This window comes from Thamnophis sirtalis, unplaced genomic scaffold (genome assembly GCF_051295495.1).
Source record: "Thamnophis sirtalis isolate CommonGarterSnake01/CBP01778 unplaced genomic scaffold, rThaSir2_p1.2 scaffold_3, whole genome shotgun sequence".
In the NCBI taxonomy this organism is placed as follows: domain Eukaryota; kingdom Metazoa; phylum Chordata; class Lepidosauria; order Squamata; family Natricidae; genus Thamnophis; species Thamnophis sirtalis.
This window is the reverse complement of record NW_028261383.1, coordinates 164604038-164618721: the sequence shown is the minus strand read 5'-3', so window position 1 is coordinate 164618721 and position 14684 is coordinate 164604038. Positions and strand designations below refer to the sequence as shown.

General features: G+C 40.4%; 1 protein-coding gene across 1 annotated transcript; it reads right to left on the bottom strand.

Annotated features, from left to right (window-relative positions):
* Window positions 1-10276: 10276 nt before the first annotated feature.
* Window positions 10277-11223, bottom strand: LOC148048310 (olfactory receptor 13H1-like). The gene has a single exon (XM_087707906.1). The coding sequence runs from the start codon at window positions 11219-11221 to the stop codon at window positions 10277-10279; it is 945 nt and encodes a 314-aa protein (XP_087564032.1). The 5' UTR covers window positions 11222-11223.
* Between the last annotated feature and the right edge of the window lie 3461 nt (window positions 11224-14684).

Below are 14684 nucleotides of genomic sequence, written 5' to 3'. Positions count from 1 at the left end.
GCTTCATCAGCATCCCTAATTTACCAGGAGGGCAGTAGAAACTGAACCAAAATGTCCTGAGTCAACTCATTAGAAGCAATGAGTTCATGTTTAGATAATTCACAAAGCAGAGCAGAATCAATGCTGATCTCACGAACACCATCCTTTCTTTTTTGGATTTGACAAAGTCAAAAAAAAAAAAAAAAAGGAATGGCACGCAGGGTAATCTTTTAAGCAAATACAATTTGTTGCAGGGCATAATGTTTCTAAACATGAGGTATCACTATTAAGATACATATTTGTTTATTATGTTATAAACAGGACACTAATTTTTTAATGATAATGCTTTGGAATTATTGTTAGTTAAAGAATGATCAGAATTTCACTTAATGGCACCAATTCACTCATTCGGAGGGTGGAAAGATTGCAACACAATTATGTTACCATTCAGATATGGTATGCTTTTATTAGGAAAAACTAACAATATACTAGGCAGTCCATTCCCAAACTATCCAGGATACCTTTTTTTCTGCTGTACTAAAATCCAAAGCAGATGTTACAAATTCTTGGCCTCCTACTCATAAAAGATTAAGATTGAGAATAAAGGTTGGTTAGAGAACTAAACCTCACAAAAGGAAAAACATTTTTGGAATGAAAGGTAAAGAGAGTAGTGAGAGAGAGAGATGCTAGCAAGAATTCCAACCTATAAGCATTAGAATAACCAGACCAAGGACACGGCTTCGAAGTCTCCTGTCTGGATGAAGGACTCCATCATTTATTTTACAAATACAAACAGAGAACAACTTACCAAACTTAAATTATCTTCTTTATTTTTCTTTTTATCTCTGAGGTTTTGCTTGCCCAGTGTTCTTCCAGTGATAAATGGTCAAATATTTTTTTAATGTCTTCTAAAGTAATTGTGAATAGCCAAGTGGGAAAAATGGTGCTGTTTGCTTTCAAAGAAACTAGGGATTTGATGAAGTTTAGATCCAGATTTGTGGTCTGAAGTTTTCTAGCATCGTTCAGTCATACTATCTTTGCATTGTGTATTTTTGCTAAGTGTAGTGTTCCTCATTGTGGTTGCTTTTACTTCTGAGCAACAGCTCCAGAAGGAAAACAAGCACTTAAAGGGGAAGAATGTTAGCAGAAGGATAGTGTCTTAGATCTGTTCTTTGCCTTGGCATTGAGAACAACACTGCCAGTTCCTTGAGGTAAAAGGTTTTTTTTAAAAATTCTCATCTTTTCCCCAGTGGCTAATAAATGGCATTTCTGCTGGAAGAAGGTCGAGATAAAAGTCCAAGGACAGGTCTTTAATTGAATTTCATGGGAATTTCCTTTAAATTCCCATTACGTTTAAAGTAAAAAAGATACATTATTTCATCATTTAAGTTCAACTATGGCATTCTTTTCCAGAAAGGCAACTTATAGTTATGTTTTTTTTTAGTTTCTTAAAGACTGACAATATTTATAACATAGAATGGCTGTTGAAGCCAGTGTTCTGGTGTGCTTCAAAACCAAATGAGAACCCAGAAGTGAGAGAATAGTTTAGTGACCACATAGAATGGGGGCTGTCACACATGAAGCTGGCAGAACCAATGGGAGACACAGCTTTGCTGACATGGAATGCTTCATTTCAGATTCTTTACCCTTATTCACATCAATTTTCTATTTGTAGAGTCTGTAGCAGTGGTGGTCAGAAATTTTACTACCAGTTCTGTGGACATGGCTTGTCTTGTGGGCATGGATTGATGGTCATGTGACTGGGTTGGCATGGCTGATTGGTCATGGGACTGGGTGGGCGTGGCCAACTTGCCATCACTCACATCAAGGAGCCTTTCATTGAAAGTGTTGAGACTTCATCAATTAATAGGCACACCTTTAGATTCTTTGCAATAATCCTTGAAAACACGATAGTTTTGATTTCATTCGCAATGAATTCAACTATATTCACTCCGGATCTCTGTAAATGCAAGCCAACTCCCACATCTACTTCAACCATAGCTAGCAAATTTACCTGTGCTTTGATGTGTGAGAATGGATTGCATCTTTGCACCAGATCGTAAACAGTAGAAAATATTTTGCAAGTACTGGACAAATGTTTGTTAGTTGACTTACCTATGGATTTGGTTAAAGCATCCTGCTCCCGTTGTTTACTGCTTTCTAAACAAATAAGGTGTGCTTTTGATTGAAAATGTTCCTTTAATTTTTTTCTGAGCGATTGATTCTCCTTGGTTGATCCTGCTGGCACAACCTGGAAATGTTTCCACTCTCTAGAAACATGAATACCGTATATACTCGAGTATAGGCCGACCCGAATATAAGCCGAGGCACCTAATTTTACCACAAAAAACTGGAAAAGTTATTGACTCGAGTATAAGCCTAGGGTGGGAAATGCAGCAGCTACCGGTAAATTTCAAAAATAAAAATAGATACCAATAATGTTTTTGAATATTTATTTCAAAGAAAAACAGTAAACTAGCAGTGTATTCAATGAAATACTTCACTCACCTCATGATGCTGATGTCCCGCTGTGATGATGATGTCCCGTGCAGCCGCGGGAGCGATGTCCCACCTCCTATGACACACGGCACAGTGATTCCTATCATTGGATCACTGTACCAGAGGAGGTGGGACATCGCTATGTGGCTGCTTGCCATAACAAGGAGGAGGTGGGACATCGTTGCAGAGCGGCAGGAGGGGGAGGAAGGGGAATCGTAAGACAGCCCTGCATTACATTAGAACGTGAGGAGGGGGGATGGTGCGGTGCGCGCTGCGCGGCAAACTGACACAGAGGGAGGGGAAACTCACAGGGGCACTGGGCCATTCACGAGTGTCACCCAGCGGCATGGCCCCGCCCCTTTTTCTCCTCCATTTCGGGCAAATTTTTCACTGACTCGAGTATAAGCCGAGGCGGCTTTTTTCAGCCCCAAAAGTGGGCTGAAAAATTAGGCTTATACTCGAGTATATACAGTACCTCTCTCTAATGACAACATGGGTTTTGCACAGTACTCACAACCTAACTTTTTGTCGGATACTGCCAGTCCATCATACTTCTCCTGGAAGTTTCTGTATTGCTGCACTTCAGTGGAGGAGAATCTGGAGATGGACTTGCTGCTTTCTCTGACTTCAAGTGGTGGAAGTGGTGGTGCTGGTGACGGTGACGGTGACTGTTGTGGATCAGCTGATTCCTCATCTCTTGTTTTTTTGGAGAAGAAAGGGGTCATATTCTGTTGCCTCTTCTTCATCTTGGTAAATAATACTAACTGCAAAAGAAATAAAACAATATTGGACACAATTATGGTTGTAAACTGAGGACTACAGGTAATAGAAGGGACCTCTGTTTTCACCTAACAATGTATAGTCTTTTCAGGAAGAATGCCCTGCAACAAACAGGAAAGATATACTCTTTCATCTAAGAAGTTAGATTAAGAATGAATTTTGTTCTGACCCCCCCCCCTTTCCCCGTCCAGGAACGAAAGCCAAAACAGACGTACAAAAGAATGTTTTAATCAATCCAGACTCTTGTTGGCTGCAAGCCCAAAATAAACAAAGAGATAAGCTCTCTGGCAGCAATTAAACAAGCTCTCACAGCAAACCACTTATCCAAGTTGATTTCTCTGAATCATGAACGTGAACGAGAACGTTGAGTCCTGCAACCAGGGCATGGTACAAACAGTCCCTTTTATAAGGGGAGAGGATCTTAATCAGCATCAGCTGCTCGTAATCACCTCCTGTAGTTACTCCGTTGTTCTTTACGCCGAGTAGCCCTGCGCCTGCGTGCATCCTGAAACAACTCCCAAATGTTTTCCTGAACATTTGATCCAATTCTCTGCTGCCACCTGGTGGCCAACCAGTCTCTCCTCGCCCTGCTCAGAGTCAACACCCTGTTCAGGGTCCTCCACCTCCTCCAAGGCCAACTCATAAGACCCCTCGCTGTCGGAGTCTGGCGGCAGTTCCAATGGCTCCTGCCGGGCCACAACCAAATTTCATAGGTAGATTCACAGAGCAATACAAATTTCTTTTTCTGAAATTTATTTCTCAGTTCAAAAAGCAGGAATATATGAATTAGGTTCAGTACTTAGGTCAGTCCAAGTAGCTATTCAAGAGTTAGTGGTTAGAAGCAATGGTAAAGCAAGATATGGATTTAAAACCAGAAATATTTTTGGGGGTATTTCATATGGAATACAATATATATTTAATTTTACACATGTTAGCAGCTGCTGGAATTGCATTTGCTCAACAGTGGAAAAACAAAGATATGAAAATGACTAAATATTAGAATGTGCAAGAATGAATAAATTGACAATTAAAATCAAGGTGGCTTCGAATACTTTTTCACGTGGGGTTTGTTTTACCAATGGCTAACTAACAGAAACAGAAATTAGAAATCTAAAAGTATAGATGAAAACACCAATTATGTAAGGAAAGGTCACTAAAATGTATAAGGAAATATTATTAGTACTTGATCATTAGTAATGTGTAGATAAACATTTTAAAAGATTCTATCAACAATAAATTAAAATAAACCATTTCAAAATACTGAAACCATTTCAGAATATTCAATACACAATATAGTATTGAATATAGAATATTTTGAAAAGTATTGAGTATAGAATTTTTTAATGATTTATTTTAAATTATTGTTGATAGAATATTTTTTTAAAATAGTCTAAGACAATTTTAAAAAGATTCTACCAACAATAAATTAAAATAAATCATTTTAAAAAATTCTATACTCAATACTTTTAAATAAAACGATTTTTAAAAATTTTATACACAATAAATAAAATATTCTTTAAAAAAACATTAAAAGCATAAAAGAAAAAAATGAATCACTTACCAGGAGGCAGAATCAGGAGATCTCTGATGCGATGGATGCAGCAGGGAGAAGGACAGGCAGGTGACAAGGCAGCAGGTAAGCTGGACTGAAGGGACAAGGGACAACCGGGTCAGCTAGGGCCACCGCCTGGCAGGCTTAGCTAGACAGGCGAGGCTGGGGACTAGGGCGGGGACGCGGGATAGCAGGAAACCCCCTTTCAGCCACATGGCATATGCTAGCCTGCAGCTTTTGTGAGGGAAGGAAGGCCTTCCATCGTGAAAGCCGCAGGCTGGCGTACGCTAGCCTCCTGCTGCCGCCCACCCATTCTCAGCCACATGGAGTATGCCAGCCTGGGGTTTTCATGAGGAATGGCCTGAAGGCCTTCCCTAACGAAAGCCGTGGGCTGGCATACCCTAGCCTCCCGCTGCTTCTGCCCCCCACCCTCACATTTAGTTGCTTACCTGAAGGAAGCAGCAAGAGCAGCAGGGAAGGCAAAGTGAAGGGGGGACCCGATCAGCTAGCGCGATGTGACACCTGCTCAGAGAAGGACTCTTTTTTCAAAAGAGAAGGACTCTTTTCAAAAGAGGAAAGTAGGCCGTTGGCACTGCACTTTTAAACGGGTGTTAGATGCAGGTGGGGTGACTCCAGCCTGCTCTCTGATTAGCTGGACTCCAGCCAATTCAGTGAGTGGCGGGCTAGGCTAGCTTAGTGCAGACTGGCGAAGGAGCGAGCAGACGAGGGGTGAGCGGATGGGCAGAGGTGAGCAAGTGACCAGGCCAGGGCAGGCATTTCAGTACCGGTCTACCAGCACGGTAAATTTCTGGAACTCTTCTACTGAACTGGTTAGAACCTGCAGGAACCCACCCCTGGTCCCATCCTGTCCCACCAAACTTTGTTCTAAAAATGCTTTTAATAAACCATCCTGTTAAGAGTTGCCAAATCCTAGAAGATGTGAATTCATTACACATTCATGTCAGGTATTCCCAAATGAACAGAAAGTACAAAATTAGAGCCTCATTCCCATCTTTCTCTCCCTTTTTCCCTCTTCTACTTTCTGTGCCTTCAGGGAGGGTAAATATGGCAAGAAAAGCAATAAAGAAAATATAGTTCTCGCACTTGTTTCAGCCTGTTAATTTTCTCTACATCAGTGGTGGGTTTCAAAATTTTTTGGAACCTACTCTTTGGGTGTGGCCTGCTTTGTGGGAGTGCCTTGCCGGCCATGTGACCAGGTAGGAGTGGCTTGCCAGCCATGTGAAGGGTGGGTGTGGCTTGCCAGCCATGTGATGGGTGGGTGTGGCTTGCCAGCCATGTGACCGGGTGGGAGTGACCAAGATGATGTCAGCATTCCCAGTCAAGACAGAGGTATAAATTACACAGAAAAGAAAGAGGCATCCATGCACCTGAATTTAATTTCAAAGCAGTGGCAACAACTTAAATTCATTAAATAATAATGTTTGTTAGGGCTATGCATTGTTTTTGAATATATAGGAATGTAAAGCCCACAGCATCTACTTGGTACTTTTTGAAGCAGCGGCACCTTTTTCCTGGATTCATGAAATATCTACTTTAAAGAGTTGTGGGTGGGGTACTATATTTACATTCTTGTATTCTCTTCAGTACTTTGTTTGGAACAGAATCCAAAGTACCATTCAGTCCTAGCATTTGTACTAAAGCTAGGCAAATTATTTGAGCACTCCTTCAGATCTGGTCAATGAAGCAGATGTTCCAAAGTACTCCCACAATTTCCAGTGCTTTGAAATCCCACCAAATGATTTATACAAGCCTATTTCACACTTTCTTCTATACGGCAATCAGGGTGGTTTTACATATGGTTCCCAGGTGGTCTATTTTCCAAGTACTTAAAGGGCCAAGAACTGCCTTTCCTCGATTGCAGCTTTAGCTTCCTTGAATGTTAACACACCTTCAGGCCATTCAAATATAGACTAGCTCTGATCCTGGAACCATATCACATGCTTTATATATTAATTTCATATTCAATGTAATCATTATTGCTTAAAAAAACAGGCAGGAGTACCTTGTAAGAAAATATGGGCAAGAAACAAGAAGTTGATTCACCACCACCACCCCTATTTTAGCTTATTTCTCTCTTATCTAATATTTTCCTGCAATTCTTTCATAATCCAGATTACTAAAAAGAGTTCTACATAATGATACTTTTAAAATAACTTTGATGTCCAACAGATTTCCTACTTATTAATATGAATAGAGTCTGGCCTGTTGCTTAAAAAATACATTCATAAATATAACCCCAATAAAAAAGAATAGTATGCTGGACTACTGAAAAACTCAGCCAAATGGAAAAATCCAAAGAAAAAAATATTGGACTTCCTGCTAAGAAGTAACAATTTATATATAGTATGCACAATTCTTTTAGTTAAATCATTGCTGAACAATTTATAATAGTTGTATCAAAGTATTATTCTAAGATATTTGCCACTACTACCCTACTTCCTCGATGTTCACTATTGTCTCCCTCCCCCCCACCCAAGATTTAAGGGCATGTGAAACAGTTTTGATGAAAGTTGCATGATATGAAACTTCTCTCCTTTGAAATAAGGTTTGGTTTTAATTCTCCAATGAATCAAAAGGAATGTTTCACGCTTGTTACACAGCATTTGTTTTAACGTTCCATAGCTCTCCCCAAAACCAACCAAGGAAGATAAAACCACGGAAATCTAATACTGTTGTGCACAGCTTTGCACTAAATTATCTGTATAGTAAGCCAAAAATAGTTTAAGATTATAATTAGCCCACCTGTTTCCCCCATTAACATGCAAATACATTTTTCTTGTTCAGAGACTGCATGAGAGATTTCCCAGTCCTTGCAAAATATCACACATTCACATAAAGGGAGCAGCAACTCCTCTGTGAAACGGGGGGGGGAGTTCGGCTTCTCTCTGCAATTTAAAGGCTGCAGCAGGGAGAATCCAAACTTTTTTCCTTTCCCTCCATTTACAGAGGAGCTTCAGCTCCCTTTATGCTCCCCCTTGCCCCCTCCCTCCCGGGGGTCGAAGCACCTGAAAGGGACAGGCAGGCTGCCACAGCTTTACTGAGAAGACATTTCTGAGAAGAGAAACTTTTTGGGTCCGGCTGCACCCGAGCTGGTGGAGCGCCTGTGCGATTGGAGCAACCACACGGCTCACCTGCACTGGCTTTCTCCCTGGCGATGGGCCGGTGGTTGCGGGTGCTCCACCAGCTCGGGTGCAGCCGGACCGGAGAAGTTTTGGGCAGGATTTTGGCACTCATCACATACTTTAAGTCTCTTCAGCCCTAACAAGGATTCTGGGAAGATTATGTGGGAGTCCAAACTATCTATTGGGCATCAGTGGCATATAGCCTTAATATGAGAAGTAGAAACTCAGGACTATTTTATCTAAAACAATTATTTTCCTTTGATTTTAAGATGGGGAAAAGGACATTCAATGAAAAACTAGCCCCCTTGAAACTTCTTGAATTTCTTGAAGTAATCATCAAAGAAACAATCATGTTTCAAATAAATAAAATAAATAAATAAATAAAATCGTGTGTGTGATGTAGAAAGGAAAGCAATATTCTTATTCTTACTCCTAAGTGTGGCTGGAACGGCAACTGCCAAGGAAGACATCTGTCAAAATGGACTCGGAGCTGCAACCTCTGAGACTGATCTTCCTGCATTTCTCTTCCTCCTCCTGGGATGAAAACTGTTAGGAATATAATCCAACGGTTGGGTTGGCAATATATAAATTATGTAACAATGCTATACTTGTTTCTTTAAATCATACCGTAAAATGTGATTGGTTGCTGTTTTCCTCAATCGACCATAAGTGGGAGCCAGAATGACTGTTAGTTCTCTGTTTGTTAGATGCTGGGCTGATCTGATCTGAGTGTTTTGGAAGCTGGCTGTTAGAAAGTGCTGTGAGCTATTGTAAGTTTTGCAACTGCTAGCAAACTTTGAGTACCGGACTGTTTGTATGATTATGGACTATGTTATTTGGATTATCCCTTAACTGAAAGATGTTGATGACTGACTGTCTCATCCGTGTATGACTTGGTCTGTTTGATGGACTCTGATATTTCTATTTCCACAAAAGTAAAAGCCTATTTAAACTGCAGTGTCTCTGTATGCTGGCTTGTGTGTTCTCCAACACAACTCTCACAACGCTTCTCTGAACGTACCCGCTCTCCCAACGGGGAGCTTACCTAACAAAAATGATGCTATTTCTTATATAACCAATGTTTAACAACTTGATTATATCCTTGTATCCCACATGTTGGGATAAATTGATTTCTTTGCATACAAATGATGATTTTTAAAAGGTTTCTAGGTGGGGAAAAGGGAACCAGCTTCAACAAAATGTGTATTGTGCATTATGCCTTTCCCTGTTTCATTCTTTCTTTAAATTTTCTTTCATCCTTCATGATTCCTGCATAATAGAACAGGCTACAATCATTCCTCTGGCACAGCAGATCTATACAACCACAAATGTAATAGGTTGAACGATTAACTTCACCTGACAGAGATACTGATGCATCTCTTCATACAATATTTGTAAACTTTCTTGAAATTCTTATTTATTTATTTGTATCCCACCCTTGTTCTTTCACAAATAACTCAAAACAGCGCACATATCCAACACATCTTCCTCCTCCTATTTCTACACAACAATCCTGTGAGAGAGAGTGACTGACCCAAACCCACCCAGATGGCTTTCATGGCTGTGACAGGATTTGAACTCACAGTCTCCTGCTTTCTAGCCTGGTGCCTTAATTGTGAGACTAAACTGACTATGCATAAAAATGTCAGGCTCAAAATCAAGAATGACACAAGGTAATTTTTGCCAGCAATTTCTTTATTGTTTCACAGCTACAGACAAAATCTTTCCTATTAAAAATGCTACTGTCAACTTCTACAACTTAGTCTGCAAACTATTAGGGAGCGGCTGTCGTCACCCATTTTTCTCTCATACAAAATATCTGGATTGAATCACCAAGGTGGCGCAGTGGTTAAATGCAGCACTGCAGGCTACTGCTAGATCAGCAGTTCAGCGGTTCAAATCTCACCGGCTCAGGGTTGACTCAGCCTTCAATCCTTCCGAGGTGGGTAAAATGAGGACCCAGATTGTTGGGGGCAATATGCTGACTCTCTGTAAACCGCTTAGTGAAGCGGTATATAAGTCTACTGCTATTGCTATTGCTCTTATTCCTATGAAATACGGCCCCTCCCTCTTTGAAATCAACCTCCTTATTTTCCAGCACAGGTATTTTGCTTAGAAAATCAAGGATCAATGTATTAATGGATGGCTTATCTGTGAGCTCATATGGGATAACAAATCTTTTTTTTTAAAGTATTACTATATGTACAATAAGTTGAAATAGCAGTGTATTTAGGAGTGTATTTTGGCACCTATTAACCTTTAAGGTTAACAGAGATTGTCAGCAGTAAAAACCTACATGGGGCATGGTGAGCATACATGTACATTATATCAAGATTTTTTTTTGAACCAGCTTCCAAAATGCCCCCTTGACATCCTTGTTTCTCAGACTGTAGATCAGAGGATTGAGCATGGGAGTCAGAGCCCCGTATGCTAAGGAAATGACCTTGTCCTTTTCAGCAACGGATTTCCCTTCGGGTCTCAAGTACATGATCATGATTGTTCCATAAAACACACTGACCACCGCAAGGTGAGAACTGCAAGTGGAGAAGGCTTTTCTGCGTCCCTGGGTAGAGCTGATACGTCGTATAGCCAGGCCTATGCGGACGTATGTCATAACTATGAAGCCACAGGGAGGGAATAGTACAAACAAGCTGGAGATATGCATAAAGAGCTCACTGACTGTGTTGGAACAAGCCAGTTTCAGTAAAGATTGCAGCTCACATGCAAAATGGTTGATGGTGTGATGGCCACAGAAGTCAGTGGGCTGCAAGAGCACGTTGACCAATGTTGACATGAAGGCAAGGGCCACTGACATGGCTACTAGATAAAAGCATAATTTCCAACTCATGATCTGCGTGTAGTATAACGGCTGGCATATAGCTGCCATGCGATCATATGCCATGACTGCCAAAATGATGCACTCTGCTACAACCAGAAATAAGCCTATGTACATTTGGACCAAACATCTGGAGAAAGAAATTGTGGGCTTGTAGATGAAGCAGTTCACTAAAATCTCAGGAAGTGCATTGTTGGTAAGAATAAAGTCTACCATGGAAAGGACGCAAATGAAGAAATACATGGGGGTATGAAGCCAGGAGTCAGCAGTGATCAACATGATGATGAGTCCATTGCCAAGAAAGCTAATGAGATACACCATCAAGAGGAAGTAAAAGAGAATAATCTGAGCTCTGGGATATTCTGAAAGTCCGATCAGGATGAATTTGGTCACCAGTGATTCATTTGAAGTTCCTATTCTATTTTCTCCCATTCCTGCAGAAAAGAATGAACGGTGTGATTACTGAGTACATTCAAGAGAGATGCAATACTTTCACTTTAAGGGTTTAGATTGCCATTTTCGGTATAGAAAAAATAAAAATGCAATAAAAACTGATTGGAAACTGCTTTGTGCATCATGCTTAGATAGAATTTGTTTTAACCATGATTTATTGAATACAATTGTTGGATTCCCACATGGGTAGGTTCACAGACTGCATTAAGGAATATGTTGTCTGCAAACTGCAATGAGAGCATAAACTGCTAAGCCAAAACTCAATAAGCTACCCTCTGTCTCATAGCTAGGTATGCAGACCCAACCCCAGGTAGAAGACGAAGAAATCCTTTTCGAAAAGTAATGAAAGCAGCAAACTGGCAGCTTCATCAGCATCCCTGATTTACCAGTAAGGAAGTAGAAACTGAACAAAAATGTCTTGTGTCAACTCATTAGAAGCAATGAGTTCATGTTTAGATAATTCACAAAGCAGAGCAGAATCAATGCTGATCTCACGAACACCATCCTTTCTTTTTTAGATTTGACAAAGCCAAAAAAAAAAAAAAAAAAAGGAATGGCACGCAGGGTAACCTTGTAACCAAGTACAATTTGTTGCAGGGCATAATGTTGTTACTAAACCTGGGGTATCTCCATTAACATACCAACCTTAGCTTTATTTTTCTTTGCTTTATTATGTTATAAACAGGACACTGATAGTTTAACTAGAATACTTTGGAATTATTGTTAGTTAAAGGATGATCAGAATTTCACTTAATGGCACAATTCATTCTTTGGGAGGGTGGAAAGATTGCAAGACAGTTATGTTACTATTCAGAATAAAAAATAGGCTGATGCTTTTATTAGGATACACTAGATAGTCCATTCTCAAACTAGCCAGGTCACATTTTTTGTGCTGTATTAAAATCCAAAGCAGATGTTATAAATCAAATTCTTGGCCTCCTTCTCATAAAAGGTTAAGATTGAGAATAATGGTTGGTTAGAGAACTAAATCTCACAAAAAGAAAAACATTTTTGGACTGAAAGGTAAAGAGGGTAGAGAGAGAAGAGATGCTAGCAACAAGTCCAACCTTATCAGAAAGATCAGCATTAGAACAACCTGACCACAACACAATACATTTCAGTCACAGTTCCATTCTCAATCATTTTATTTTTGCATCAGTCTTCTTTTTAATTAAAATTTTCTGTCCCTTCTTATCTTTTTGAATTAGCCTTTGTTCAGATGGATAATTTAAAGGTCATTCACCCTATTTCTGTCTCATCATTTAGTGGCAAACGTAAGACATAGTCCTGCTATGCCTGTAGATGCGCACAGAAATACAGACACTCAAACACTCCCCCGCTACCCAAAGATACGATGGAGTTTGACATCTGCTTGTTGTGCCCACTTCATAGCAACTACATATGACTGACACCAGGCAAAGCTCCTTCTGAAGACATGACTTCAAAGTCTCCTGTCTGGATCAAGGCCCCCATGATTTATTTTGTATCTATTTTACAAATACAAACAGACAACAACTTACCAAAATTGAATTATCTTCTTTATTTGTTTTTTTATCTCTGAGGTTTTGCTTACCCAGTGTTCTTCCAGTAATAAATGGTCAAATGTTTTTTTAAAAAATGTCTTCCAAAGTAATTGTGAAAAGCAAAGTAGGAAAAATGATGCTGTTTGCTTTCAAAGAAACTGGGGATTTGATGAAGTTTAGATCCAGATTTGTGGTCTGAAGTTTTCTAGCATCATACAGTCATACTATCTTTGCATCATGTATTTTTGCTAAGCTTACAGAGACAGAGAGGAGATGGGCTATATGGGAGAAGGAAGCTTTCACGGTCAGATGGGCTTTGAGGACATGGCGACATTTCTTAGAACACTTCAACCGCTTCAACTTTACCCTCAAATACATTCCGGGAGAGGGGGACTTTATGGCTGATGCTTTGTCTAGGCTTCCCCGGTACAACAGTTCTAGGCTAAGCATTGTTCACCCAGTCATCTCAGCAAAAAGTCTAGCTGCCCTGGTGGTTACTAGGAGCCAAGGAACAGCAAATTTAGAGGTCACCACGGACCTAATGTAAAAACTCAAGGCGGGCCTTGAGTCCGATGACTGGTTCAAGAAACATTCAAACGAATGCACCATGAAAGATGGACTGGCTTGGGTAGGAGCTAAATTGTATGTTCCTACTAACCGAAACCTGTTGTTCTTCAACGGGCCCATGATTCAAGAATGGCGGGCCATTATGGATTTGTGAAGACTTTACATTTGATTAAGTGGCAATTTTGGTGGCCTTTATTGAAAAAGGACATTGAGTCTTACATAGCTAGTTGTCCCATTTGTGCAGCCACAAAACGACCACCAGGGAAACCCCAGGGTGTTGTCCGCCCTGAGGCCTCATGAAAGGAGATATCAATGGACTTCATTGTCGAGTTGCCTGAGAGTCAAGAAAACACTGTGATTTGGGTTATCACCGACCTGTTTTCCAAACAAGTTTATTTTGTCCCCTGTTCCAAAATCCTATCAGCTAAATTTAAGTTGTTTATTTCATATGTATATCGATTACATGAAGTGCTTACATGCATAATTTCAGATAGGGGATCCAATTCACCTCCCTCTTTTAGAAGGAGTTTCTGAAGTTGATTGGCTCCGCCCAGGGGCTAAGTTCCGCCCACCATCCCCAGACAAATGGCACTTGTGAATGGACTAATTCTGTTTTGGAACAGTACCTCCGGTGTTTTATCAATTATCAAGATAATTGGGCTGAACTGTTACCACATGCTGAGGTGGCGTACCAGCTTGATCCCTTTTAGAGTTGTGTTTTGATAGGATTTTGTACCGATTCCTGAGTTACCCCAAGAGAAACCACAAATTTTGTCCCTCTTTGAGTGGAGTGATCAACTTCACCAATTTTGGCCCCATGACTTGCAAGGCGTTGGAGGCTGCTCACCAGGTGCACAAGAAACAGGCTGATAAAAAGAGGGTGAAGCTGAAAGAATACAAAGTGGAGGACCAAGGGTTTTTGTCCAACATGTTTATGCAAACCACCCAAAAATTGAAAAAACTGGGGCCGAAGTATGTCGGTCCATTCCCTATAGTGAAAATTATGAATCCTGTTTCTGTACGACTGGAGCTACCTAAGAACCTTAGTTGGATTTATTATGTGTTCCATGTGAACCTGTTGAAACCTGAGCACACTTCTTCCTTTTGTCCACCTCAACCTGCTCCCCCTGCTCCTCTTCTTATTGAGGGAGAACAGCATTTTGAAGTTAAAGACATCTTGGACTCCAGGAAATATAGGAGTCAAATTCAGTATCTGGTGTCCTGGAAGCATTTTCCCTCCTCCCATACTGAATGGGTTGATAAATCTCATGTTAGGGCTCCTAGACTTTTGCAGAAGTTCTACGCTAAGTACCCTGCTAAGCCTTGATAATTTTTTTCATGTGCATAGTTTT

What these genes read in the sequence shown, in the direction of transcription:
- LOC148048310 (XM_087707906.1), bottom strand. Translation starts at nt 11,221, where the DNA reads ATGGGAGAAAATAGAATAGGAACTTCAAATGAATCACTGGTGACCAAA.